Source organism: Epinephelus lanceolatus, chromosome 20 (assembly GCF_041903045.1).
Source record: "Epinephelus lanceolatus isolate andai-2023 chromosome 20, ASM4190304v1, whole genome shotgun sequence".
Classification (NCBI taxonomy): Eukaryota; Metazoa; Chordata; class Actinopteri; order Perciformes; family Serranidae; genus Epinephelus; species Epinephelus lanceolatus.
The window spans coordinates 34,839,773-34,864,574 of record NC_135753.1 but is presented as its reverse complement, the minus strand read 5'-3'; the positions used below and the strand labels follow the sequence as shown (position 1 = coordinate 34,864,574).

Genomic DNA, 24,802 nt, shown 5'->3' with positions numbered 1-24,802 from the left:
TTCACTCAAGTAAAGGTCAGAGTTTGGTCAGAGCTATGGAATATTAAATAATCTATGTCTTCCCACTACACGTTAGCCTTTCTAACTCTCAGGTGTGCAAAACTACAGGTTATAAACTTCTTTTTTGGTACAAAAATGTGAAATTACCGATTATATCAGCCATAAGAAGTACTTATTGGTTATCTGTATCAGCTGAAAAAAATCCATATCATGCATCCCTACATGTTTATCTTTCTAACAGAGTAACTAGGTAAACTTTTATTTATAAAGCACCTTTTTAAAACTAGAGTTACAAGGTGCTGTACAGTGCAAACAATAAAAAGTACACAGAAACTACACAGACGGCAAACACCCATTTTAGGACAAAGTGCTTACGAAACAGGTACATATATCTGAATACAATATGTTGTTATCTTGATACTAAATAAAAACAATTAAATTGATGTTCAGTGCTATAAACTGTGATCCAATGTTGTGTATTGCGCAAGACATAAACAAATATTTTAACAACTATATTTGTCAGTTTTTAAGTCACAGCTGACTTGAAGTCATTCACCTGTCACAGCCCCACCAACACAGCTCCTTGCATGTTTTTAACAGAGGGCTGTTTTGGAGTCTGAGCAACCAATAAAGCATCACTATGCTTCAAAGAAAGTTGTCGCCACATTGTCAAACAACATGTGGAACCCTGGGCTCCTGCAATTTTTTATCTTTTCCCATACCGACTATCTGACAAGCACATCAACTTCACCCAGTGACTGAATAGGTGCGTGGTGCGGAGAAAGGAGCCAGGGTTTGAACTGTCTCAAGCAGGGTTTCCGTTATCTGGTAATTTTTGACCAAGAAAATCTGTTGAAGTTTGACATATTTAAACCTCTCCAGTTATGTGACAGACATGTTAAATATGTACTTCTGTTATGTCATGTAAACAAACCAGGTATCCGTTGTGTGCTCAAGATCTGTCTGAAAGCAGAGAACTACTTGCTATCTGCCTACATTTGTACATTATACACAGAAAACACATTTAATATTGGGGTAATTTTTGGTTATGACATGCAATATAACAGGAAGTAGGCTGTAATAGTCATCTACTTGAGACTTTCAGCTCCCTGATGATCTCCCTCCAGCCAGCTGCCACCATATTTAGGTGTGGTAGTGAGTTACAGTTACAAACTCCTCATTTCAACTTCATGAATCAGCCATTCCTCGTCATTGAAGCACTTTTAATGTGAGTGACATGAAAAAATAGAAACCAGGCGTCTGACAGCTGAGGCCAAACAATGCAGTCAGACTGATTTTGTTGCTGATGCCCATGTCGCATTCAGTTAGGACACAGTGCTGAAGGAAATTAGTCCCAGTCAATGTAGGTTAGCGTTATATCTATTGATTTATTTTTTAATGGCATTTAGTGTTGTCACAATACAAAAATCTTTGTTTTGGTACCAATACCAATGTGAATTTTGATACTCTTTGGTACTTTTCCTAAGGAAAAGTCCTTTTGGATACAAACCTTTAGAACAATAAATAGTAGGGGTGTAATGGTACCAATAAAAAAATCACGGTTAGGTAAGCACCTCGGTATGGACATCACGGTTTGGTAACTCAAATGTTTCACCAAGTTGGTGTTGTCTCGTGATGTCTCCCTTTGCGAGGCAGACTTTCTCTTGTCTTTTTTCACGTGCGCCAGCTGCGGATGTTGATACAGGTGTTGTCATACACACCACTTGCGCAATCTGTGCTACAATAGGAACAAGAAAGGCGTTTGTGTGCATAAATGAGTAAAATAAATGAACTAAATTAATGAACTGAATCAATTTCAAAGTACCGGTATTTCCCAAATTAAGTATAGTACCGTTTGGAATACTCTAGTACCGCGGTACTATTTTAGTACCGGTATACCATGCAACACTAATAGCATTATGCATATAAGTCTATTGACAAGACTCATTTTATTTGGAACATGATGCAAAAGCATAAGTAGCATACATTTCAATAAAAATATAAACTTATTTGTCTTGATAATGTCTTAGCCAGCCTGTTAATTGTTTTTAAGCTCAATTAATACAAGTAATATTTGATCGGAATTTCTCTCATTTGTCCAGGACATTGAAATCTTCCAGGACGTGGAGCGGCAGTAACGGAAACTCTAATTTCAAGCTCTTTTTCTTATCCTTCTCACAACTACTTCTTTCACAGGTTGAAAATCATGAATGTCTTTAAGGAGAGCATGTCTAAAAAGTAGGATTTGTCAGATTATATTATCTTGCCTATCTCTCTGACGACTGGCTTTTCACATTTCTTTCCAGTATGGCTGTTTGGAACAGTTAGCGTTTCCACCACAGACAGTCCTTCTGAATGTGAGCGGGGTTGTTGTCACTCACTGCTCCGTCCAGCACTCGCTGTATTTCCTCATCAGCGGTGACACAGATGGAAGTCTGCACCTCATTTATCGTCCACAGAACGAGGCTGCACGCCCACATTTTAAGAACAAAATAGAACAGGCTGCAGTGAAAGTCTCCTTTAGTCCTTCTAAGGCAAGTAAAGGGGTTGGTGTTGCCGTAGCCCACAGGAATGACGCTCCACAATGGGTTTTTTTTCTCCAAGTGAGGATTAGGATATATGAAGTTCACATAAACCGGTCAAAATTAATATATATTTGGTCAAAGTCTTGATCCAGTGATTACTAGAAGTGTAAGTCATCCAAAAGAGACAATAAAAACTAAAGGAATGGTGAAAGTTGTGATATTGAGATTTAAGGTGTGCTGATGGATTCATGTCGTCAACTCATGCATTGAGTAACATTAAAAGTAAACGTTTCACCTTAAAGGTTACCGGGAGTTGGTTCAGTGAATTGAGTAATTTATTCTTAGACTCCAGCTGCTGGGAGAGGCAGCAAAACATCCTTTCATTTTAAAGTTATAGTTTAATAATAACTGTAACACTTGCATGAACAGTGGTTACATGAGCCTCAAAACCAGACACAACTCAGCCCTGAGCCGAGTGACCGTTCTCTACTGACCAATCAGACTGCAGTGTTCACAGCTCCACCTTTTAGTACCAGATCTGTGTGCTAGGTACCCCAACAGAGGGGGGACGGTACAAAACATTTCCACTGGTACCATCCACAACTTTTCACACAAAAATGTGAACCAAACTGAACTGAACCATAACGGTATGCTTGGTGGAAACAGGGCTTATAGTCCCCAATCTGGGCCAAAACTATTACCATGCTGCACCTTAACAACCGAATCCTGATGAGTAGCTCAGGGCAAAGTAAGGGAAGCATTATGTAACGATAATAATGCAATCCTTGTCCCAGACTAAACTGCCCTCAGCAGCAGTGTTGTTTGGCAGCACAGAAGCAAATGGATGATGGATTTCCTTTGCTTTTTGATTCCTAGACAGAGGCCAGGATGAAGCAGCTTGCTGACCTTGAAGAGAGTATCCTGCTACAGTCAAACGACCCTGACTGTGGAGCGGGATCAACTTTCCTGCACCCCAGTTTTGACCCTGACTCTTTCTTGACCTGGACGACTCCCAATTAAGCTTCAACATACAAGGTCGCAGAATTAAAAAAGGATCATCTCTGCCACGTCTCAAAATAAATTATGACTCCTAGTCATGAAGAGAAAAGAAGAAAACCACAGCAGATAATCCATCAGTTCAAGTGTCTGGGTAGAGAGCGAGAAGACGGGGAGTCAATGGCTCGCAGTTCCAGTCAATTGACATTCCACAGGCTGAGAAGAATTCAGGATATTTCCAACTGAGTAACTCTAGGAACCTGTCTATTGGGTTCAGTCCCTTCCTTCCTTCCCTCCCCTCCCACTACGGTCATTATTTCCTGATTCTCCCCTTCCTCCCATTATTCCTTCCGCCTTATGTCTCCTTTGCTTCATGTATGTTTATTCTCATTTTGATGAATTTAACAAATGTCCTTCCATTTTCCATGCTGCAAACGATGGATATCACAATCAAGCATGCTCATGTACATTAACTTATGATTTAATATACAGCTAGTTTAATGATTTGAAGTGTGCAAAGCCTACGGAGCTCAATAAAGACAGTATATTGATGACCGATGGCCCAGAGGCAGTCAACTTTCCGTTTTTATGGCACTACCATAAAAGTTACTCAACATGTCTTTTTTTTCCTAAACCACAGATGAAAGCCACGCTGTCTGCTGCTCTAAGATACACACAAGGCTTTCAAAGCTAACATGCTAATAAGTCACTTAGTATATACGTAGAAATCAATCACCTGACTGATCTTTTTATTTTCGGCATCAGTAAACTGGATAAAAATAGAAACTAAAAGACAAAAGTTGAGTTTCCTCTCATTTTTGCTCTGTGTTGAACAAACAGATGGAACGACTTTAACTGCCCTTCATCATCCTCTGTGACCTGTCTGGTCACATTCCCCAAAAAAACAAAAACCTACAAATTTAAAGACAGGAGAGCTTTTTAGCTAATTCTTTATTTTCCTATTTCAGACTTCCTGGAAAGAAAGACTTATTTTAACAGAATACCATTCAAAAAGGGCAAAATCGGAGCACAAATAATTCCTCCCAAAGCTGAAGAGAATGAAGCCAGCATACAAATATCTGTCTGTGTGATAATCCTCCAAATGCTAAATGACTGGAGCACAGCGAAGGGCAAAACTGTGATCAATCCATGACTCACAGATAAGTGAAAGCGCTTCAGTGCAAATCATGCACCGTCACCACACTGTTGAATATATGCACTCACCGGCTTCTTTATTAGGCACACCTTGTTAGTACCAGGTGGGACCCCTTTTTAATTCTTGGTGTCACAGATTCAACAAGGTGCTGTGTTATCCTGCTGGAAGTAGCCATCAGAAGATGGGTACACTGTAGTCATAAAGGGATGGACACGGTCAGCAACAATACTCAGGTAGGCTGTGGTGTAAACCATGCTCAGTTGGTACTAAGAAAATCTCCCCCACACCATTACACCACCAGCAGCAGCCTGAAGCGTTGATACAAGGCAGGATGGATCCATGACGCCAAATTCTGACCCTACCATCTGAATGTGGCAGCAGAAATCCAGACTCATCAGACCAGGCAGCGTTTTTCCAATCTTCTATTGTCCAGTTTTGGTGAGCCCGTGTGAACTGTAGGCTCAGTTTCCTGTTGTTAGCTGACACTGGCGAGTCATAACTCCTGAGATTGACTCTTCAGGTGGGAAATCAAGTTTAATTCGAGGCTCTCCACACATTATTTTAAGCTAATGCTGGTACAGGTCTTTCACTAAATGTAGTTATAACTTTCCATGGTCGTCTGTTGACAAGCTGCAGCGCGATCCATCCATTGTGTGCGAGAGGCGGCACCTGGCACGTGTCATATGAGGCACTGCACCGCAAATGTTCACTTGTATAGAAGACAGCATATCTAGATCTGCATGGTTGCTATGGTTTCCATACAGATGTTTTCGTAGTGGCACCACATAATTTCACTGTTGACCAAATACTGTCCAACTTGAAAACAGACTCATCCATATATATCACTGTCTAAATGTCGCTGCATGGACTCTAGTATTAAAGACACTCCTGAAGCAAACTTGATCACTGGGTGAGGTTTCATGTTGTGTGCTGTATTTTCTTTCACTTTTGGTTTCCATGGGCAACCATCCCCCACAACTCCACAATTACCCTCTCTCTAAACAAAGCTTCTCAGGGTTAATGTCTGGCATTAGATTTTGGCAAGCATGCTTAATTGGTCATTTGTCCAATTTGTCCTTAAGTGGGTCATTTATTACACAGCTGGCCAATTCAGTGTCTAGTTCTGGCAAACGTCGAGAGTACCAGTGAGAGTCAAAGACAGTTTCAGTGAGTAGTTAGCTGTAGTGCGACATTAGCTATACCATTTGACAGCAGGCTATTGTTAAGGCTGATTTTACCTTTGCAGTGCAGAACACGCTTGAGTTTACCCAGAATCCCAAACTGTCCACAACTATAGAACTAGTGAGCGTGGTATTTGATTTTGGCAAAGAAGCTGCTGAGCGTTTAAACACTGGTAAAGGTTCAGTTCACTGAAAGAGTGGTGCTGCAGTAGAATGTGAAATGTATTTATAAAAGAGTTGTGGAATAAAACAGATGTTCCTCTTTTTTTTTTTTTAGACGTTTTCATCACTGGAAATATCTGCTCTTAGTGGCACCAGTCCTGCTGTGGTATTTCTATAAAGCAGTCGCAGTAAATGCTTTTCAAGGTAGTTTCTCCTCTCAGCAGTCCAAGCTTCTGATTTTGCACCCGAAGTAACACGACTGCCTCCGACATACAGAGCTGAATACAGACCACTGAGTCGAAGACGTGCAGCGTCAGACTCCCAACTCCACTCCCTGCTTGGAAAATGTTTTGAACTTTATGACGTGACCTTGTACTTTGCTTGACACCAACAAACACTGGGCTATTACAGTACAATTAAGTTACATGAGCTGATATACTGGATGTATCCTTCAAAATAAGAGCCTCTGGTGGAGATACAAGACTTAATCTGATCTGCTCTCCTGCTAAAGTTGGTGTTTTCTCTGTAAAGACAGCGGGGCAGCAGGGAGAGATCCAGCCAAAGGCAAACAGACATTTCAGGTGGGGTTTGATCCCTGGGCAGCGAGGCATGTGTTTCAAGTCTCTTTCATCTCTGCAGATTGTGAAACGTGTGAAACGTGCGAAACACAGAGATACAGTAGCTGGTCATGTCAGCAACTCTTGGGAAACTGGTATGGCAGTGAGCAACCGCTGTCCCCAGTTTGATGACTGTCAACCCCTCAGGCCTAATACCTGATCACTTTGGCGGGCTTACGGCGAAGCAACAAGCAACAGCACATTTTAGGGATGTGATTGGATCAGGTCCATAATGAATTCAGGGCCTTAGATCAGTCCCACCTCTTATTTCCCACTCAGTAATCTGGCTAGGGGAGGATTGGAGAGTAATCTGGATAGAAGGAGGGAGACAGGGAGGGAGGGAGGAGCGACAATCCTCTCTGCTGTGATTCTTCTTTACATCATCAATTTCTGTGGCAAAATGTTCTACAATGTTTTAATGCGAGTGTGAACCATTAGTTTTAGATGGATGGGTGATAATCAAATCATATTGTTTATTAACATTCAGTTGAATCATATTGTAATAGTTTGATTGTATTATCCTAATTAATGATGCAGGCTGGATTTGTTTTACAAATAATATGAAAGTTTCATGTATTGCATAATAGAGGAACACAGCACTTTCAACATCAGTTGGAGCTGATTAAAAAAAAAAAAACTAACTAAAGGTACACTTTTTCCAGAGCTTTCAACTGCATCTCATTGTCTTCATTATCAGGGACTAATGTTGTACCAAAGTTGTATAATTGCCGAGAGTTGGTTCGTGTCCTCATGGCAGCATTTACAAGAGGACCAGATCAAATGCCTTGTGTGAGAAAGCTGCTCTTGATTGGTCAGAATTTCCATGTGGGAAAAATCCAGGAAGTAAAGCAAACGTTGAAGAAGAGTACACTTGCAAGATAAATGTGACACTTTCTAATGTCACAATGGAGGGACAACTACGCAGGTTGATTTTAGCGCTGCTCATCGTGGACTATATTGCTGTCATTGTTCATTTTAGTCAAACCATACAGTTTGAAAACGAGGCGCGGCTCCAACTAGAAAACAATGTTTTGATGCATTGGATGTGCTGAATGTGCATATTAAGGCAGTACAGGAGGAGGTGCACATTAATAATCCTCCAGGACTGTAACATGCTCATGTTTAACCCAAACAATGTGTCATGTGACTGCAGTTGCTTCACATCCAGGTCGGAACACCTTCTCACCACAAACCAACCGCACCAGAGTTCCTTTGTCAATGGATCAAGACCATCTTGAGTAGGAGGTCTCAGTCCGGTTGTTTTGGTGCACACCTGAGTGTGATTGCTGTGTTCACACCTGCCCAAACGAACCGCACTGAGGGGGCAAAGAAACTTGAGTTTGACTGAACAGAACCAAAATGGACAGGTGTGAAAGCTAGTGATGGCCAAATGATGCTTCATGAAGCATTTTCTTTATTTTCTGAGCCCACTAGATTTTTTGTTCAACAAAAGGTTGAAAGCACACTGAATTGCCATTCTTTGAGCCCCTCTCCTAAAACATGATTGTCATCTAAAAAATACAGAAAATGCTTCATGAGGCTTCATTTGGCCATCACTAGTGAAAGCACCCTAAAAGTCCAAAGGAACTAACTAAGCATCATCAGTTCTGAATATTTAAAATGTGACTTTTCGTATATTTACCATATCATTCTTGAGATCAAAATTTCAGCCACAGCCCCAAGACGCAAAACCACATTTACTCTTAAATATAATATTTAGTGGGGATCCACAATAGTATCAGCACATCATCGGAATCGGTCAACATGCTTTTTCTTTTGCTGCACAACGAATGAATATTGCATACATTGAAAAGTATTCTATTTCATGTCTCCATTTGCTAGTGGGCCATCACGATAAGAGCATCCATGCACAATATGATGTTAGTTCCACTACAGAAGAGACTTGATGATCACTCGAATGAGGTAAGAAAAAAGTGGATCTGTGTGTGTTATGGGTCAAATGAGTTGTTACATATCGGCATATCAGATATTGACAAAACATCTAATATCGTGCGTCCCTTTATTTTAGAGATACCATATCGTACAGAGTCAGAGATGCTTGATTAATACTGTGAAAGTATCAAAGACTCCCTGTTCGGAAAAACTGAAACTGTGCCTTTAAATGCACCGTGAGGACTTCCATGAAGTTGTGATGTCACAACTAGCCTATACTATATAAAGGCAGAAACTGCCGCTACAGTGCTGTTACAGTAATCCCCCAGCTGCAGTGACGGTGCCGGGATGCCAAGAGCATAACAGTGCAAGACCTTTAAGCACTGACCAATCACAGCAGACTGGAAGGGGGGTTTAAAGAGACAGGTGCTAAAACAGAGTGTTTCAGACAGAGGGTGAATACAGGTATATTCAGGCAGACAGTTTAAGAAAAATAATGTGTTTTATGAACCTTAAAGCATGTCAACATATTCTACTAGCAACCTTAAATAAAAATACGGACCTAAAAATCAGTATCATATGCAACCTTTAATGTGAGCATGTATCAAGGGAGAAAGAGTGAAGAGCTTATCTTTGTGTATCCACAGTTGCAAGCTGCCAATGATAAGCAGTGATAAGAGCTAAAATAACAGAGGCAGTGGCGAAATATCTGTATGACTGCAGATTTGATTTGTCATCAGTCAGACTGCACTGACAAAGAATGCACTACTCCCAACACATCCAGTAACCGTGATACTGCAACAAAGAATGTGGAAGAAGTCTGCAGAGCTCAACTACAGTATGTGCTACACACACCCAACACATGTAGCTTTGCTGTTCAGCCTGCTAACACACTGTAAATGAATGGACAGAGCCAACACAGGTCCGAGCTAGCTTGCATAACTTTGCTCCTGTCTGCTGTGACAGTGCAACTTCACTCATGCTGCCTCAAGTGCTGTCGGGAATATCGGAAGGGCCATATTCGGCTGCACGTGACCTGCCCACCTTTGTAGTAAATATGACGGAGAGAGTGAAAGTTCACAGCCAGTGTTCGCGATGAGAGGCGCAATAAAGTTGCAAACAACCACCTCTGGTTAATAATTTAAAAAAGGGCGAGTGCGTTGCCACTGCGCGTTCAGCCCCACTGCTTCTCGAAAGTAAGAGTTTCCGAGGAGCACCTGAAGGCAGCATTATCCCACAGCACCACACCGTCGCTGTGATGCGTGCTGTGAGATCACTCATCCAAAATCACCGTCATTCCACTGCTACAAAGACTCCGGCTGTCCGCCCGCCCAAACCGCGCTCTCTGCAAACACCGCACGTCCCCGCAAACAGCGACAACAACACAATGTCCATATTGAGACGTGACTCACCGTTAGTTGTCCGCTTTTTGACAGTTTGTCGGGAGTCTGCGAGCGTCTCTGTCACCGCTACGATCCGCCCACCCGAGTGAGCACTCCGCTGGCCTCAGACTAACATGCTCCTCCCCGGGGACGCTCTCAGCCAATCACAGCTCCACCTCGCTGACTGTCTTTCAATCCAACCAATGGAATCGACGCTGACTTGTGAGTGACGCGTGTGTCGTCAAATCACAGCTGTCGAACCCTGGGGCGGACCTCAATCGTCACTGAATGTACTTTTGACAGACATCGTGGACACTCAATGGAGAAGTTTGACTCCTTTTACGGGACGTTGCCGCTCCAATCGCCGGGAGGGACAGGCTCTGGATACGGCCACGGCCCAGGAAGACGCCCTTATATCGCCCAGATCACTGGAATGTCACCGGGATGAGTTATTACAGAAAATACGGAAACTGCAGCCGTTAGAAACCAGATCTGACACGGTTACATTCACCTGTATCACACACAGGCCAGGTGTAAACATAGAAACAGTTAGATCAGTTTGTCTGCATTATTCTTTAAATAAAATAGGCACAACTGGAAACAGAAGCAATTCAAGACAAACCACAATAAGTTTATAACTCTGGTGAGACAGACATTCAGTTAGTATGACACAAACATGAGCTACACACATGTCCAGATAATGTAATAAACCCATTCTTCTGGTTTATTCTCACATTATATCCTCCAAATCCCTCTTTAATTTAGATAACTTTTCATGTAAAGAACTTGGGAGGGGAAATCAAAAGCATTTTAACCCTAAAGATGAGTCACAGTCACATAGCATAGGTTTACAGTGACACCCTGTGACAGAAATGGCAAACATCACTCCCCGGCTGCTGGGTGCCTCCTCTTTCTCCAGCTTGCATCATCACGGCCAGTGTGTGATGTCAGATTATATATATTCTCCTGTCGCCACTCCCCACCATCCACAGCCCCACCCTCTGGATCTCTCCCCAAACGCTCCCATGACTGCACCGTCTGTCTCTGTCCAGCATCTTGGAGCTTTTGTAATGTTTGATTCAACGTCAAGTGCCTGTAGTGTGCTTCTAGTCACCTCGGGTATTTTTTTACTTGTTGGGGGGTATCCTTAATTATTACTCACTCACTGCTGCCATGGGGGGATTAAAATGGGCCTATCAGGCACAGGCCAAGGGGCCCAAAGGCTCAGGGGGCCTCATAGTTAGACCCTTTGTTGAAGTGACTGTTTTATAGAATCGTTTGTTGGAAAGTCACAAAGCCCAGCCTGAAGTAGACGCTAGGCTAATTTATACAATGTAAAATGCCATAGACTTGTGCTAATAACATTAGCATGTTGCATATGTGGGGAAAATGTGTCCAGATGAAGACAAGTGTTTGTCTGTGAATGCTGCGAGTTATAGTGAAGCTGATTTGTGTACTTGTGTTTGACACTGTAGCAATTAAGCCATGTTTAATGTGTGTTTAATGTGTGTTTTGAATCAACTAAACTTTACAGGATATCACAGAAACCCTTCACAGTGGCATAGGCTCTGCGTAGAGCTGATGGACAACTTTAAATCCCACTTAATTCTGTTCAACGTTATGTGACTCAAGCTCACACCTCTGGTGTCTGTCAACATGGAGTCTGAGCTAATATTTCATTATTAACTTCTCTCTACACGATACAGCTGCACAGCGCAAATCTAGGCTGCAGTAAGACAAGTAGACAAAGTGATTTAATACGTTTGATAAGACTTGCGTCACAGATTTCCTTTCACACACTTTGTATGTGACACAGTGTGTCTGGTATATTCGTGAAGAGGAGTGTCAGTGTGGATCTGCTGGTGCATCTTTGGGAATAATTTCAACACTTTCATCTAACAGTAGAACTTTAGGGTAACCTGCAAAACCCTTCAAGAAAAACCAAGGCAAGCTTGCTGCTCTGTTTCAGTGACACCTCAGACTGTATGTGATGCGTTAAAGAACCTGTAAAATGTGTCCTATGTGGAAAGACTTTGTTTAAGGGCATGCATGGGGAAGATTTAAGGAGCTGAAGTCATTTTATTGAGAGTTAAGGCATGTTTGTTGGGCTATGAGGAAGTAGTGATGGCCAAATGAAGCCTCATGAATCATTTTCTTTATTTTCTGAGCCCACTAGATGGCGCTCATGGTTTGAAGAGAGAGGCTCAAAGAATGTCAATTCAGTGTGTTTTCAACCTTTTGTTGAACAAAAAGCGCCATCTAGTGGGCTCATGAAATAAAGAAAATGTTTCATGAGGCTTCATTTGGCCATCACTATGAGGAAGAGGTTAAAGAAAAGAAGTTTCTACTGGAAATATTATGTAGGAATAATAGTTCAATGTGGTCAAGACTGGTGCTGTGTCTCAAATCACGTACTTAGTTAGTACACTTTTTCTTCAACTAAAGGTTGAAAGCACACTGAATTGCCATTCTTTGAGTCTCTCTCTTTAAACCAAGAAAATGCTTCATGAGGCTTCATTTGGCCATCACTAACTACTGTATGTGCACTATGTACTTATTGGCATAGTGCGCGAATTTCGACAGGGTAGTGTTGTCTCAAACCAAACACGGCCATTGTGCACTTACTGGAAATGACAACCGCAGCTGTTAGCTAGTTAGCAAACTAGCATTCGCGTTAAAGTTCGAGGCACCAAATCATTACTGACTGCTAAATTAACCCAATAAACATACTGCTGGCTTACATTATAGTGGTGCTTAGTGCAAACAACACATGTATTTGTACAATGCTGCGACATTCACTGTCGCACAGTCCTCTGCCGCCATTTCAGTTTAAAAAGTGGTCCCTCCCCTTCCGCTACGTAGCCAAAAGGCGACCACTGAGGGCAAGAAGTGTCCATAGTTCCACACTCAACCTCTTGACCGTTTTGACTGCACCATCCGGGTACTCATAGTGCACTGCATTTTTCCATACTTCTCAGTGTAAACGCACTTATGCACTCAATATATTAAGTTTAAGTACAGAAGTATGCGATTTGAGACACAGCATAGGACTTTATCTAGTGATGGCCAAATGAAGCCTCATGAAGCATTTTCTTTATTTTATGAGCCCACTAGATGGCACTTTTTGTTCAACAAAAGGTTGAAAGCACAAGGAATTGCCATTCTTTGAGCCTCTCTCTTGACCATGAGGGCCATCTAGTGGGCTGTGAAATTAAAGAAAATGCTTCATGAGGCTTCACTTGGCCATCACTAACTTTATCCTCATTTTAAAACATGAGAAAATGTTCTTCACGACTAAAATATGAAGAGAAAGAAAAAACACTTTTCCACAGTGAGTGCAGTCACACATTCTTCTTCTCTTAACAGTCCGACTAAATGACACAAGGAGTCCTGACATCATCGTTTTGCTTTCAAAGAGGTTTATTGAAAGAAATATTTTGAAATTTTATAAAGTTCAACCATTGATAATGCTATCACACAATCAGAACCTAGAGCTTCACCATTTTCCCTCCACCGTTCTTCAACATTTGATATGAATAAAGCACTGCATCGGCCAGCCCAGTGTTAGAAATCTATGGTTAATATTCCAGGGACTGCAGTAGAGTATACACTGTTGAAAAGATTAACTGTTCTCAAAACATTTGTGAGAGTTTTTTGGGCCGTCACACTACTCGGTACTTTTCAGCAAACTGTCAAAGATATGCTATTGCTAACAGATTTCAACACCCTGTGCACTGAGAAGAAAAGAAGACGTGGTCCAAAAGTGCGCTCACATGTGTTGATAAGAGTCAGTCTTCAGAGTGTTGCCTGTCCCAGCTGGGCGAAAGTGGGATTTAGAACATTTTAGATGCGCTTGATTTAACTTTGTAGGCAACAGTAAAAACATAAGCCGGAGAAGGTAAATCAAGCACTCCTTGATATTTGGGAAACAGGTAACAGTTCTGCCCAGGACTGCCACACATGCATCACTCCGTTACAGTGGTTTGCAACCAAAGATACAAATATACAATATAATATTGTATCATCCAGGATCACTATATTTGCAGCTATTCAGTACCCATCTCTTCCATAACCTGGAAGTAGTATGTATATATATGTATATATAAATATGACTCTCCCGTAACCCGGAAGAATTCAGTGTTTCACTCTACACACAGTTTGCAAGCATACAGCAAAAATCAGCTGCTTTGCACGTCAAACCCTCTGACTGCTGGACGATTCTCGGTGCAGCATGCAAGTAAAAATGTGCACAATATTAAAAGTCTTGAGCGTCATCATCCTAATCACCTTTAATCACCCTCATCATCATATCCATTTTTACCATGGACAACTGCATCCACATCTTATTTTTTTTATTTCCAATAAGGTGATTATTTTCATAAGAAATTAGAGCAGACTTTATTTATTTAGTATATTTTCCTCTATAGTATTCTGCATTTCAAAGCATGCCAAAGAAATTTTTCAGTTTCTGCATAGTGCTGGCTATACGAGTGCCAAAGAGTTTGATTCCTTTACAAGTAGTAGAAGTCGGTATGTACAGGCAAGGAGTGACAGAGCAGATCCAGTGTTGTGTAAACGATACCAAACCCCCCTCCCCAAGTGCTCAAAATATCTACAAATACAGATCCCAAGTCTGTTGGAACTCATAGAAAGTTGTACAGAGCTGAAAAAAGCTCAGCAGTGTGGAAGAGCAGTTAAGGAAGGTGTGTGTTTAGTGTGTGTGTGTGTAGGCATGACTGTAAGCTGGGTTTTTCATATCTGTACGTGTGTGTTCAAATGCAAAGGGGAAAAAAAACACTCTAATCTCCTTTAACGACCCCCTCCCCAGTCCCTCTCTACTTTTGTAATATGCATTATGCATTACATAAATGTATTCTGTAGCACTGAATATTCCACTAAGGTCTACGGTCACATACAAGGAAGAAGAGTCGACGACGACAACCACATTCTAGTTTTGAGGTCATAGTTCTGAATGTAAAGATACAGTTCAGGCCGCTAGGTGACTGTTATTGAACACTAACAAAACTCTCGCTACAGTATGTGTGACAGCGAGGAGAGCCCGCTTCTGAAAATCAGTATTCAAATCAGATTCACTGGTAAAGATCTCTATGGGTTTTCACTGGATATTTGGAGTCAAAGACCGATTCGTTATGGGATCTTGTTCCTGGTGACCACAGGCAGGGACTGCTGGTGAAAACTAACCAATGGTAATGATGAGTGTGTGAGCAAAGTAAACCAATCGAAACACGGCAACAAGCAGATAGGGTTCAGTAGTAAAAAGAACTCAGTAGATTTGGTCAGTGTCAGCTTATCAGCTTTGGACATCCATGATGCATTCACTTACATTTTAAATACAGTAAAAAAGGGATTCCAGCAACTTTGTCAGCTTCTTCTTACTCCCAGCTCATCAAATATCAACACTGTCAGTGGCCCTTGGCGTCAGTTATCGACGCCACGTATGGCCTGCCTCATAATCTGACGCTCTGAGCGTAGTAAAAAGAACAAGATAGACAAAGTAGGGTGGATTGGTCAAACAAATACAGGACTTTCACCCAGGAGAGCACTGTTTGTGTCCTGTGTGAAGAGTTACTTTAGCAACGTAGCATAATATGTCATTAAGACACATTTATTTTAACCCAAACTTTGATCATATTTTTGAATTTAACCATGTACTTTTGTTGCCTAAACCTGAGGAAGTAAACCCGTAGACTGTATAAAATAATGGACGTAGCTACCGTGATGTCACCCACTGGTTTGTGGACTGCTGTTTTGAAGCCTCGAGTTCTGCATTTTGGTCACCACCATCTTGGGGTTTTAGTGACCATATTTAGATAACAGGTTGGAGTTGTGGAGTAGCGAGGGGTGGATAACAACACCTTGCGGATAGTGATGGCCAAACGAAGCCTCATGAAGCCCACTAGATGGCACTCATGGATTATAGAGAGAGGCTCAAAGAATGGCAATTCAGTGTGCTTTCAACCTTTTGTTGAACAAAAAGCACCATATAGTGGGCTCAAAAAATGAAGAAAATGCTTCATGAGGCTTCATTTGGCCATCACTAAACATAGTATACTACATGGAAATGTACTAAGTACACAATTTGAGACACAGCACCAGTCTTGACCACACTGAACTATTATTCCTACATAATATTTCCAGTAGCAACTTCTTTTCTTTAACCTCTTCCTCATAGCCCAACAAACATGCCTTAACTCTAAATAAAATGACTTCAGCTGCTTAAATCTGTTCCATGGATACCCTTAAACCCTTTTTCTGAGCCCAACAAAAAGGTTGAAAGCACACTGAATTGCCATTCTTTGAGCCTCTCTCTTTAAACCATGAACGCCATCTAGTGGGCTCAGAAAATAAAGAAAATGCTTCATGAGGCTTCATTTGGCCGTCACTACTTGCAGACGCCCTGTTACTCACCCCGGCCTTAAATATCCATAACTTTAAGCCTTAAAAATATGTAAACAGATGAGTTATGTAAAGAATGGGAAACTAGCTAGAGAGACCAAAACTGTTTTTTTTTTGTACCAGGCTGTAAACGTGTTTATTTCTGTTGTAAAGTTGGACATTTTAACATGGATGTCTGTGTGGATTGACTTGCCACTGGAGCCAGCCTCATGTGGACATTTGAGGAACTGCCGTTTTTTTGCCACTTCCGCGTTGGTTTCATTTTTCATTCCCGGAGTTTGCCACTTGAGTAAACCTAAATATGCAATAAACCTATGTTGGTAGTTTATTTTGCATTTAACAAGCAGAAACTGTACTTTTCCTCTGCACGTGGAAGTTTATTTTGAAAAAACACAATGCATGTAACAAGCGGAAACTGACATGCTGACCCTAAGCGACCAAAAGGGATGCTGGAGGGGAACCTGTCATATTTTGACATGTAGGGCCACTGATTGAGTGTTAGTATTTGACGAGTTGGTAGTGAGAATGTGTTTCCTTTGTATATAACCCACCAATATGTTCAATCACAATTCATCTGAAAGTCGCTTGAATCCCTTTTTACAGTGTACAAACCACCCTCGCTCTCTAGGTTCAAGTTTTCCAAACCATCCCGATCACACCCAAAAATGATTTTAAGTCACTTTAAGAATCTCATTGGTTGAACTTTAAAATCACAGATAATGCAGCTGCATTTACATGTGAGTTTAAAATGTCACCAGTGATTTGTTACAGCATTCACTCGCTTTGGTTCGATACTAAAGTGCACCTTTACAAAGCGTGACATCAGCTGCTTACATGCAGCCGCACGGTCCGATTACTGCACAGGAGAGACGCCGACAGTCACTGTGAAAACAGGTAAGACAGGCCACGTGCACACTGTGTATTGAATGTGGCTTTGTGTGCATTTGCGTATTGATCAGTTTAGAATTATTAATGATAATAGTAATAATGTGCACCACTCTACAAGCACTTCATAAATATTAAATAAGCATTGTGAATGGCTTCATGAGTGTTAATTTCAAGAGTTATGCACTAAAGAACACGAGAACATGGGAGATACATGTTTAAACAGAAAGCCTTCACTTGCTGCACCAAATGAACTTTTCATTAACCCGAGACAAAAAACACAAACAACAATAATCCTAAAACAATAAATAAATACAATAGCTTAGACCTGCAAGCAGCTAAATACAATCTTCACAATTCTGCATTAAAGGGGAACTCCGCCACAGTTAAGGTTAAGGATGTTACTGTGTAAATGTCACACTCCAATTTTTCTTTCCTTCCTTGTGATTGGTTGGTTTTGAGTTCTGAGACAAAGGAAAATTAACCCTTTAACATCAGTGACACGTTCCTGAGTCTTTATTAAACATCTGCACTGTTTAAGAAGTAAAGTGCTAAAAGTTAACGGATGTAGTTAAGCTGCTACAAGTCTTAACTGTTTAAAGGACTATTGCACTTCAAAAGGCTTTCCCTCTTTAGCGTGTGGTGCAGGAAAAGGGTCTGTCCGTGTAATTTTGTATCGGGGGAAGACAATTTGAAGATGTCGTAGGACATTTTATTTCCCTTCATCTTGGCAACTCAAAACTAAAAACTGATAAAACTGTATGATATTGCAGAAATTAATGTGTGACTTCAGTATATTTTAACATGGACCCTATTTTCACAAGTGACTAATGGGAACAACAGTTTTTTAAACCAGTTCAGTAATGACAGAGAGGGCTGCAGCTGACACCTGCAAAACAAGCTATGATTTAATCTTTCAGGGTAATAGTGCATTGTCAATGTACCTCCACTGAAAGTGCTTGTTTTTTGCCATTGACAGGATCAGATTGTTATTAGCAGTGTCTGGCAACATTATGGAAAGGATCCCTACAGAGAAATAAATTGGTTGGACCCAATAACAAACAGGCTGGCTCAAGCAAAAGACAAAGAAAAACATTTTGTGTCTTTGTCAGACAAGAGATCCTCCTCGGGCCGATGTCACAATGATGTCAGTTTGTTAGCTGGAGGCAAAACACAACTAGCGACCAAAGGGCTGTAGGGCAAATGTCGTCTTGTGGTGTTACTGGGAGCCAGAATAAAAGGAGTCATGGCTCAGAATGTATATTTTATCACCTATCAGCCGCCACTGCCTGTCAACGAAAACAAAGACAGCGCTACAAATTTACAAACGGTCCAGTTTGTGTCAGAGTGCGCTCCGACACTCAGAATGAGTATTTCCGAAAGCAAGACTCGCATCATCTTCCTCCATTGTCTAAAACAAACCAACAGAACTCGCTAGCTAGTGCTAGCTAATGTCTGTGGAGAATTGTTGTGCCTCCAGCTAAGCCCCGCCCACCAGAAAACGGTCACACTGTTCACTAACAATAAAAGGGTCGATAACAATCTGGGCCTGTCAGTGGCAAAACGAGCTCTTTTAGTGGACATACACTGACGGTGTCTTGTTGCCCCGAGTGATTACATTGCAGCCCGTTCTCTCTCTCAATACTACACCAATGTCAAAAGGTTTTTATTCCCATTACTCACTTAGAGGTTAGGTCACTTAGGTTGAAAAATACTTAAGTTTTTCTTGAAATTCTTAATTTAAGGAAGTATCATTGTGCCTGCTCATATTATTTCAGACACGTCTGCCTGCCCTGAGATATCTGGTTAACTCCAGACTCCACCCTTACTACACCATGGTTATTTCCATCATCACCATCACCTTATCATTAATCCTGGGGGAAGTTGCATTGCCATTCATTCCATTTATACTTCATAGTGAGATTTAAAAGGAGAGGTGTACATATCTCTCAAATTTGCATGTGGTAGACATGCACTTTTCCAACCCTATTTGTTAGAATTTTCTATCCAATAATTTGATCTAAACGTAGTTCCAGGGCTTTTTTTTTCCATATACAGAAATTCTTCATATGCAGTAAATCGCCTTTCTCTTTGATACTATAATTTTTTTCTTCAACCTGCTCACTGAGCCTCCATGACTGAAGTCACAACATCATTTATAAACACAGGAAATCATATCATTCATCAGTTAGTTGTCATTTTCTTGACATGCCAGACTTATCCGGTGGCTGGTGAGATACAGTCTTCCTCTGAAGTGATACAGTATTATGTAGGAGCATGAAAGATGGAGGCCTGGACCAAAGATGTTTTCAGTTCACAGATCCAAGATCACCTCGACACATTACCCTCCCTTGGTCTCCTAAAATGGTGTTATTTGTCAGGTCAGTCTACAGTGTGTCACACAGCAGAGCAGTACAATGCCAATGCACTGAGCCAAATGAAACCTGAGCAGTGGTACATTTGATGAACCTCAACAGTGCAGTGTGATAAATGGCCAAATGAATCAATCCTAAATCAAAAGGACTGAATGAGGCTGTGTTTGCTTCAATGGCAGACTGATTAATGCATGTTTGTTTTTGCCAGTTTGCTCTATCTGTACATACGAAGCATCTCTTATTTTGCAATCTATCTTGCCCCGTTTCCACCAAACACTTTTGGTATGGTACCTTTGGAACCACGAGTAACCTTTCAGACATGGTACCTAGAACCTAGAGGGTTCGTTTAGTGTTTCCATCACAAACAGTAGTCTTAGATGTGGGTGGGGCTGTTGTCACTCACTGCTCCGGCCAGCACTAGTACCAGATCTGTGTGCTATGTACCCCAACAGAGGGGGGTAGTGATGGCCAAATGAAGCATCATAAAGCATTTTCTTCATTTTATGAGCCCACTAGATGGTGCTTTTTGTTCAACAAAAGGTTGAAGGCTTCACTTTATTACCATTATTTGAGCTGCTCAGAAAATAAAGAAAATGCTTCATGAGGCTTCATTTGGCCATCACTAGAAGGGGGACCAAAAATGGGGACGGTACGGAACGGTTCCATTGGTACCATCCACAACTTTTCACAGTGGAAACAGAAAAAATTCGTACCGAACTGAACTGAACCGTACTGCTGGGTGGAAACGGGGCTTAAGTAAAGTGTGGTGAAGTTCTCAGCATCTGTGCATCTCTATACCTCGGAGAATCTGCGTTACTGTGTTGGTGGCCTGCTAACATGACATGACAAGGATCAGATGTTTATGAGAACTTCAAAATGGGAGGTAATGGGCTTAAGTTAACACGACGTAGTCCCTAAAACAGTGGTGCTTAAGTACAGTGTCTCCTGCTGTAGTATTGAAAATTCTTGGATGACCTCCTAAGTATTTCAAAACCTACATTATAAAGGGTTTTATTTGTGCTGTCTAGATTCAAAAAACACTTCATCATAATTCATAATTTGAAAAAGCTGCTAAAATCAGTTTGGGGCAAAGAAAACATATTTGTCCTAAACATTACAATCCAGTGACCCTCTACAGTGTGTGAAAGCAAACGCACTATACGCCATGCTCTGCAAACGAGGACAAACATTAAACACGTATAAAGGTTTAGACCTGAACTTTTCACACACACGTAATAAGATTAAAGCACACTCACTCATCTCTTCTTGCCAGTGTTTGCATATTGTACTGTACATAGAATAATGGCGCATTCGGCTGGTCATTGTAAACTGGCAAACTTGTATATTTATGGATCATGTGACGAACTTGTATGTACAAGCGTGTGAAAGCATTCTGGGCGCTTGCTCAGGTGAAAAAACAAAAGTAAGGATCGATGAAATCTGAGGTAGCAAATTCAACTATGATAAACTAGAATCACTCAACCTTTTTTTCCTTTATGCATGTGCTTTGATTTTTAGAAATAAAAGCAGGCCAGTGTCATGTCGCATATCATTGTAGCGTCTCTGTTTCTCTACAAGGTCACAACTCATAGCTCATGGAATTAGTAAACTGGGGTTTCCTGCTTGTGTCGTTGTTTATAGTGAGCTGTTTTTGGTGCGCTGTTCTCGTGGTAAACTTGTAAGTTTGCCAGTTTACCTGTTTGTGACGCTGCCCAAGCATGCCATGTGTTCTTCACTCACTAGCAAATCTGTACAATGCTTATGATAGGGCAGCTGATATGTTCATCGAGAAAATTCATGGCTTTTAACCCTCCAGTTCCCACCCCTGAGGTGCAAACCAGCCAATCCAGTGTGCTCTTGGGAAGGGGGAAGCGTTAGCTCCGCCTCTTGGGGCAGGACATCAGGGGGGAAGGAACCAATGACAGAACGGGACAGCAGGTTTCCTGTTAGGCCAGCTAACACTACAATTTACCAACCAGTTTGTGAGTTTATCGGAAGCGCCACGGACATATAGAATAGAATAATCATTATATCAATAGGATTTTCAGTGCAAGACGTAAATGGCTACTTGTTTCGTCATTATTCTGTCCGTTGTTGTCTCGTTCTCGTCAGTCATCCAACACTGGACACAGCAGTAAAGGGATTCTTCTACAGGATAGCAGTCAGTTATGTGTGTGACGCGTCAACCTTCGGCAGACGACTGAGAGGTCCAGACCGGATCGGTCTGGGTCGACCTGGCTGGACTGTGTTCATTAAGTGGCAGAGCTCCTCTCTGCTCTGTTTGTGGTTTTGGTTAAAGGTTGTACCATTGTGGAGTTCAGAAAGCTCCTGATGTTTTATAAGAAGAGAGGGGGAACTTGTGGAAGAGAGACAGAGAGAGGCCTCGATCCTTTCTTTGACCCCCCCGCCTGCCTGGCTTCACTCTCTCTGATCCAGGTGTCCTTTCTGAAGAGGTCAGAGGTGAAATTTCAGCGGTGAAGATACAGTAGCTGGGTGCCCTAAAAAGTTTTTGTGGTAGGTACAGTAGGTGCCTCTTGATCTCCAAAGTGCCATGAGGAACAGTGGAAACAGAAGGGGTAAAACATCGCTGTCGTTCTTTCTCTGTGTCCCTCCCTCCATCCCCCTCTCCTCCCCCTTCACCTCTTCCTTAGCTCCCCCCCGGGTCAGAGCTGTGTCTCTGTGGTGTCCGTGAGTCCAGAGGTGTCTGTGGTTCTTGTAGGGACAGCCTCCTTTGGGTTTCTAGATCCAGGGAAGGTACCTCCGTTCCCACGGCTGGTCCAACCCCAGACCCTAAACATACCCCTGAACCAAAGTCTAACCCTGCTCCTAAGCTTGACCCCACTGCTGCCCCACTCCCTAAATCTATCCCTACACCTGAACCTACAGCTGGCCCTGAAATGACTCCAGCCCCAGTGCCCAGTCCCAGCTCCAACTCCAGATGCTGCCCCAGGCTGTCCAGTCCGGAGGGAGCGAGCTGGCTCTGGCTGGTGTGGATCAGTGGGGAGTCCTGGGGCTGCAGGGAGTCGAGAGGCTTGGCCGGGAACTCCTCAAAGTCCTGGGAATCCAAGATCTGCAGGGAGAGAAACTGAGAGGTCAGTGGGACTGGCAGCTACTACTCTTCTTCTTGTTACAGAGTTAAATTTCTTTTATGAGGGTTGACCTCTGTGTATTGTATTTTCAGCCCAGACGAAATGTTGGCATTGTAGATTTCTTCAAACCACAGATATGTTACAGTTCCAATTTCATACTAATCATATCAATGATTCTAGTGACATAGTGTATCAGCTGACTTTGTCGTCAGGAGCTGCCAAGCTGCAGAACACTGTTCAAGACCAAAAAACAATGAAGCCAGTTGTTTCTTAGTGAGTCATCCCTGCTTTCCTGCAGCTTTTTAGCCACCAATTGTTTTTTACAGAGACATCTCTATGTTTCCAGCCGGGATTGTGCCACCAAAAGCAGGTATTTCAAATCAACAAATGATCTTCCTCGAACCAAAACCAAGTTGTTTTTATGTGCTCGGAGTAGAGCCGCTGCTCCTGAGGTGGTTCGGGCATCTGATCAGGATACTCCTGGGCGCCTCCCGTTAGAGGTGTTTCAGGCACGTCCAACTGGTAGGAGGCCCTGTGGCAGACCCAGAACATGCTGGAGGGATTACATATTTCATCTGGCCTGGGAATGCCTTGGGGTCCTCCAGGAGGAGCTGGAAAGTGTTGCTGGGGAGAGGGATGTCTAGACTGCTTTGCTCAGTCTGCTGCCCCAGCGCCCCAGCCCAGCATAAGCTGATATAAATGGATGGATGATTGTTGTATAATTAACCATTATATAAGCAGAGCACGATATGCTGCAAACTATTCCAGTTGCTTGCAATACTGAGATCCCATTCAAATGTGTCAATGCCTAGCAGGACGCCAAAGTGAAATTGCAAAGCGACAATTTTATCAATACTTGTGTTTCACCTGTGATAAGGAGCCCAAGGGGTCTGTCTCCAGAGGCGTAACAGGCTGGACCAGTCTCTCTCCTGGACCTGGACCTGGGCCGGGACCAGGGTAAGGTGAGACCTGCAAGGGAAGGAAGTGTAGCCTCCTGTTTATTAACTGACACAGACGTATGTTTGTGAGCTGAAACCATTTCCCTCAGTGGAAACAAAGCTTTTATTTACTTTATTTTCACAGATAAGAAACAATAAATTGTGAAGACAATAAAGCCTCCACAAAAATAGCATTTTAAGTCTTGTGTGTGATTTATCCTGGCTTCATATGAGCAGAGGAAATCTCCACTAGCTGCTAGGCTAATTTATACAATGTAAAATGCCATAGGCTTGTGCTAATAACGTTAGCATGTTGTATTTGTTTGTAAAACGTGTTTAGTATAAGACAGTTGTTTTGTCAGTGAACCTTGTCAATTGTAATGGAGCCATATTATGTAATGTTACCTTTGTTAAATGTTGCTGTTGTCCCTGGCTTCATATGAAAAGTCTGCTAGCTGTTAGGCTAATTTATACAATGTAAAATGCCATAGGCTTGTGCTAATAACATTAGCATGTTGTATTTGTGGGGAAAATGTGTCCAGATAAAGACAAGTGTTTGTCTGTGAATGCTGTGAGTTATAGTGAAGCTGATTTGTGTACTTGTGTTTGAAACTGTCTCTATTAATCCATGTTTAATGTGTGTTTAATGTGTGCTTTGAATCAACTAAACTTTATCACACTTTTCAGAAACGGCTTAGGGTCTACTGCACAAGTACAAATCCCCCTTTAGTCTTCCGAAAGACAGATGCTTGTTTGGCCCATGTGACAACAACCATCAGGCTTGTACGTACACACCCCTGTGTCTGTGTGTGTTATTACCTGAGGTGGTGATGAGACAGCGCTGTAGGCAGGAGGAACCAGGGCCATCTGTCTCTGCAGCAGCTGCATGATTGCTCCGATGTCCGTTGACATGCGACTCTCCAACCTGCACACAGTATGTAGTAGACAATCAACTGTTAACGACTACAAGGAGGAGACATTAATACTCTGTAATTATGATCCTTAATATATTCCACTTGTTTCATGAAAGACATTAAACTGCAGATGTTATCTAGGACATTTACTGCTCCAATTTAAAGGAAATTTGTGCTTTTTTATCTTCCTTTTGTCGTCATTAATATCAGTTACAGTACCAAAGGACTAGCCGAGTTAATCACTAAGATTCGGGAACATAAATGTCTGATAT

The 24,802-nt window shown here is 41.9% G+C and overlaps 2 protein-coding genes across 16 annotated transcripts in view; both read right to left on the bottom strand.

The window, feature by feature from the left end:
• The window catches only part of LOC117264706 (uncharacterized), a 170,532-nt gene extending 160,504 nt beyond the window's left edge, over positions 1-10,028 (bottom strand). For all 15 annotated transcript variants that reach the window (XM_033638896.2, XM_033638893.2, XM_033638894.2 and 12 more), the window contains exon 1: positions 9,943-10,028. The gene's annotated coding sequence lies outside the window, so the exon portion shown is untranslated. The remainder of the gene's footprint in view (positions 1-9,942) is intronic.
• A 3,286-nt stretch (positions 10,029-13,314) lies between these two features.
• kcnh2b (potassium voltage-gated channel, subfamily H (eag-related), member 2b) overlaps positions 13,315-24,802 on the bottom strand; it is a 413,129-nt gene continuing 401,641 nt past the window's right edge. The window contains exons 20-22 of the mRNA XM_033638617.2: positions 24,436-24,541; positions 23,546-23,647; positions 13,315-22,659 (exon numbers count right to left, since the gene is read on the bottom strand). Of these exons, the coding sequence (XP_033494508.2) occupies positions 22,237-22,659; positions 23,546-23,647; positions 24,436-24,541 (631 nt within the window). The 3' untranslated portion in view covers positions 13,315-22,236. The remainder of the gene's footprint in view (positions 22,660-23,545; positions 23,648-24,435; positions 24,542-24,802) is intronic.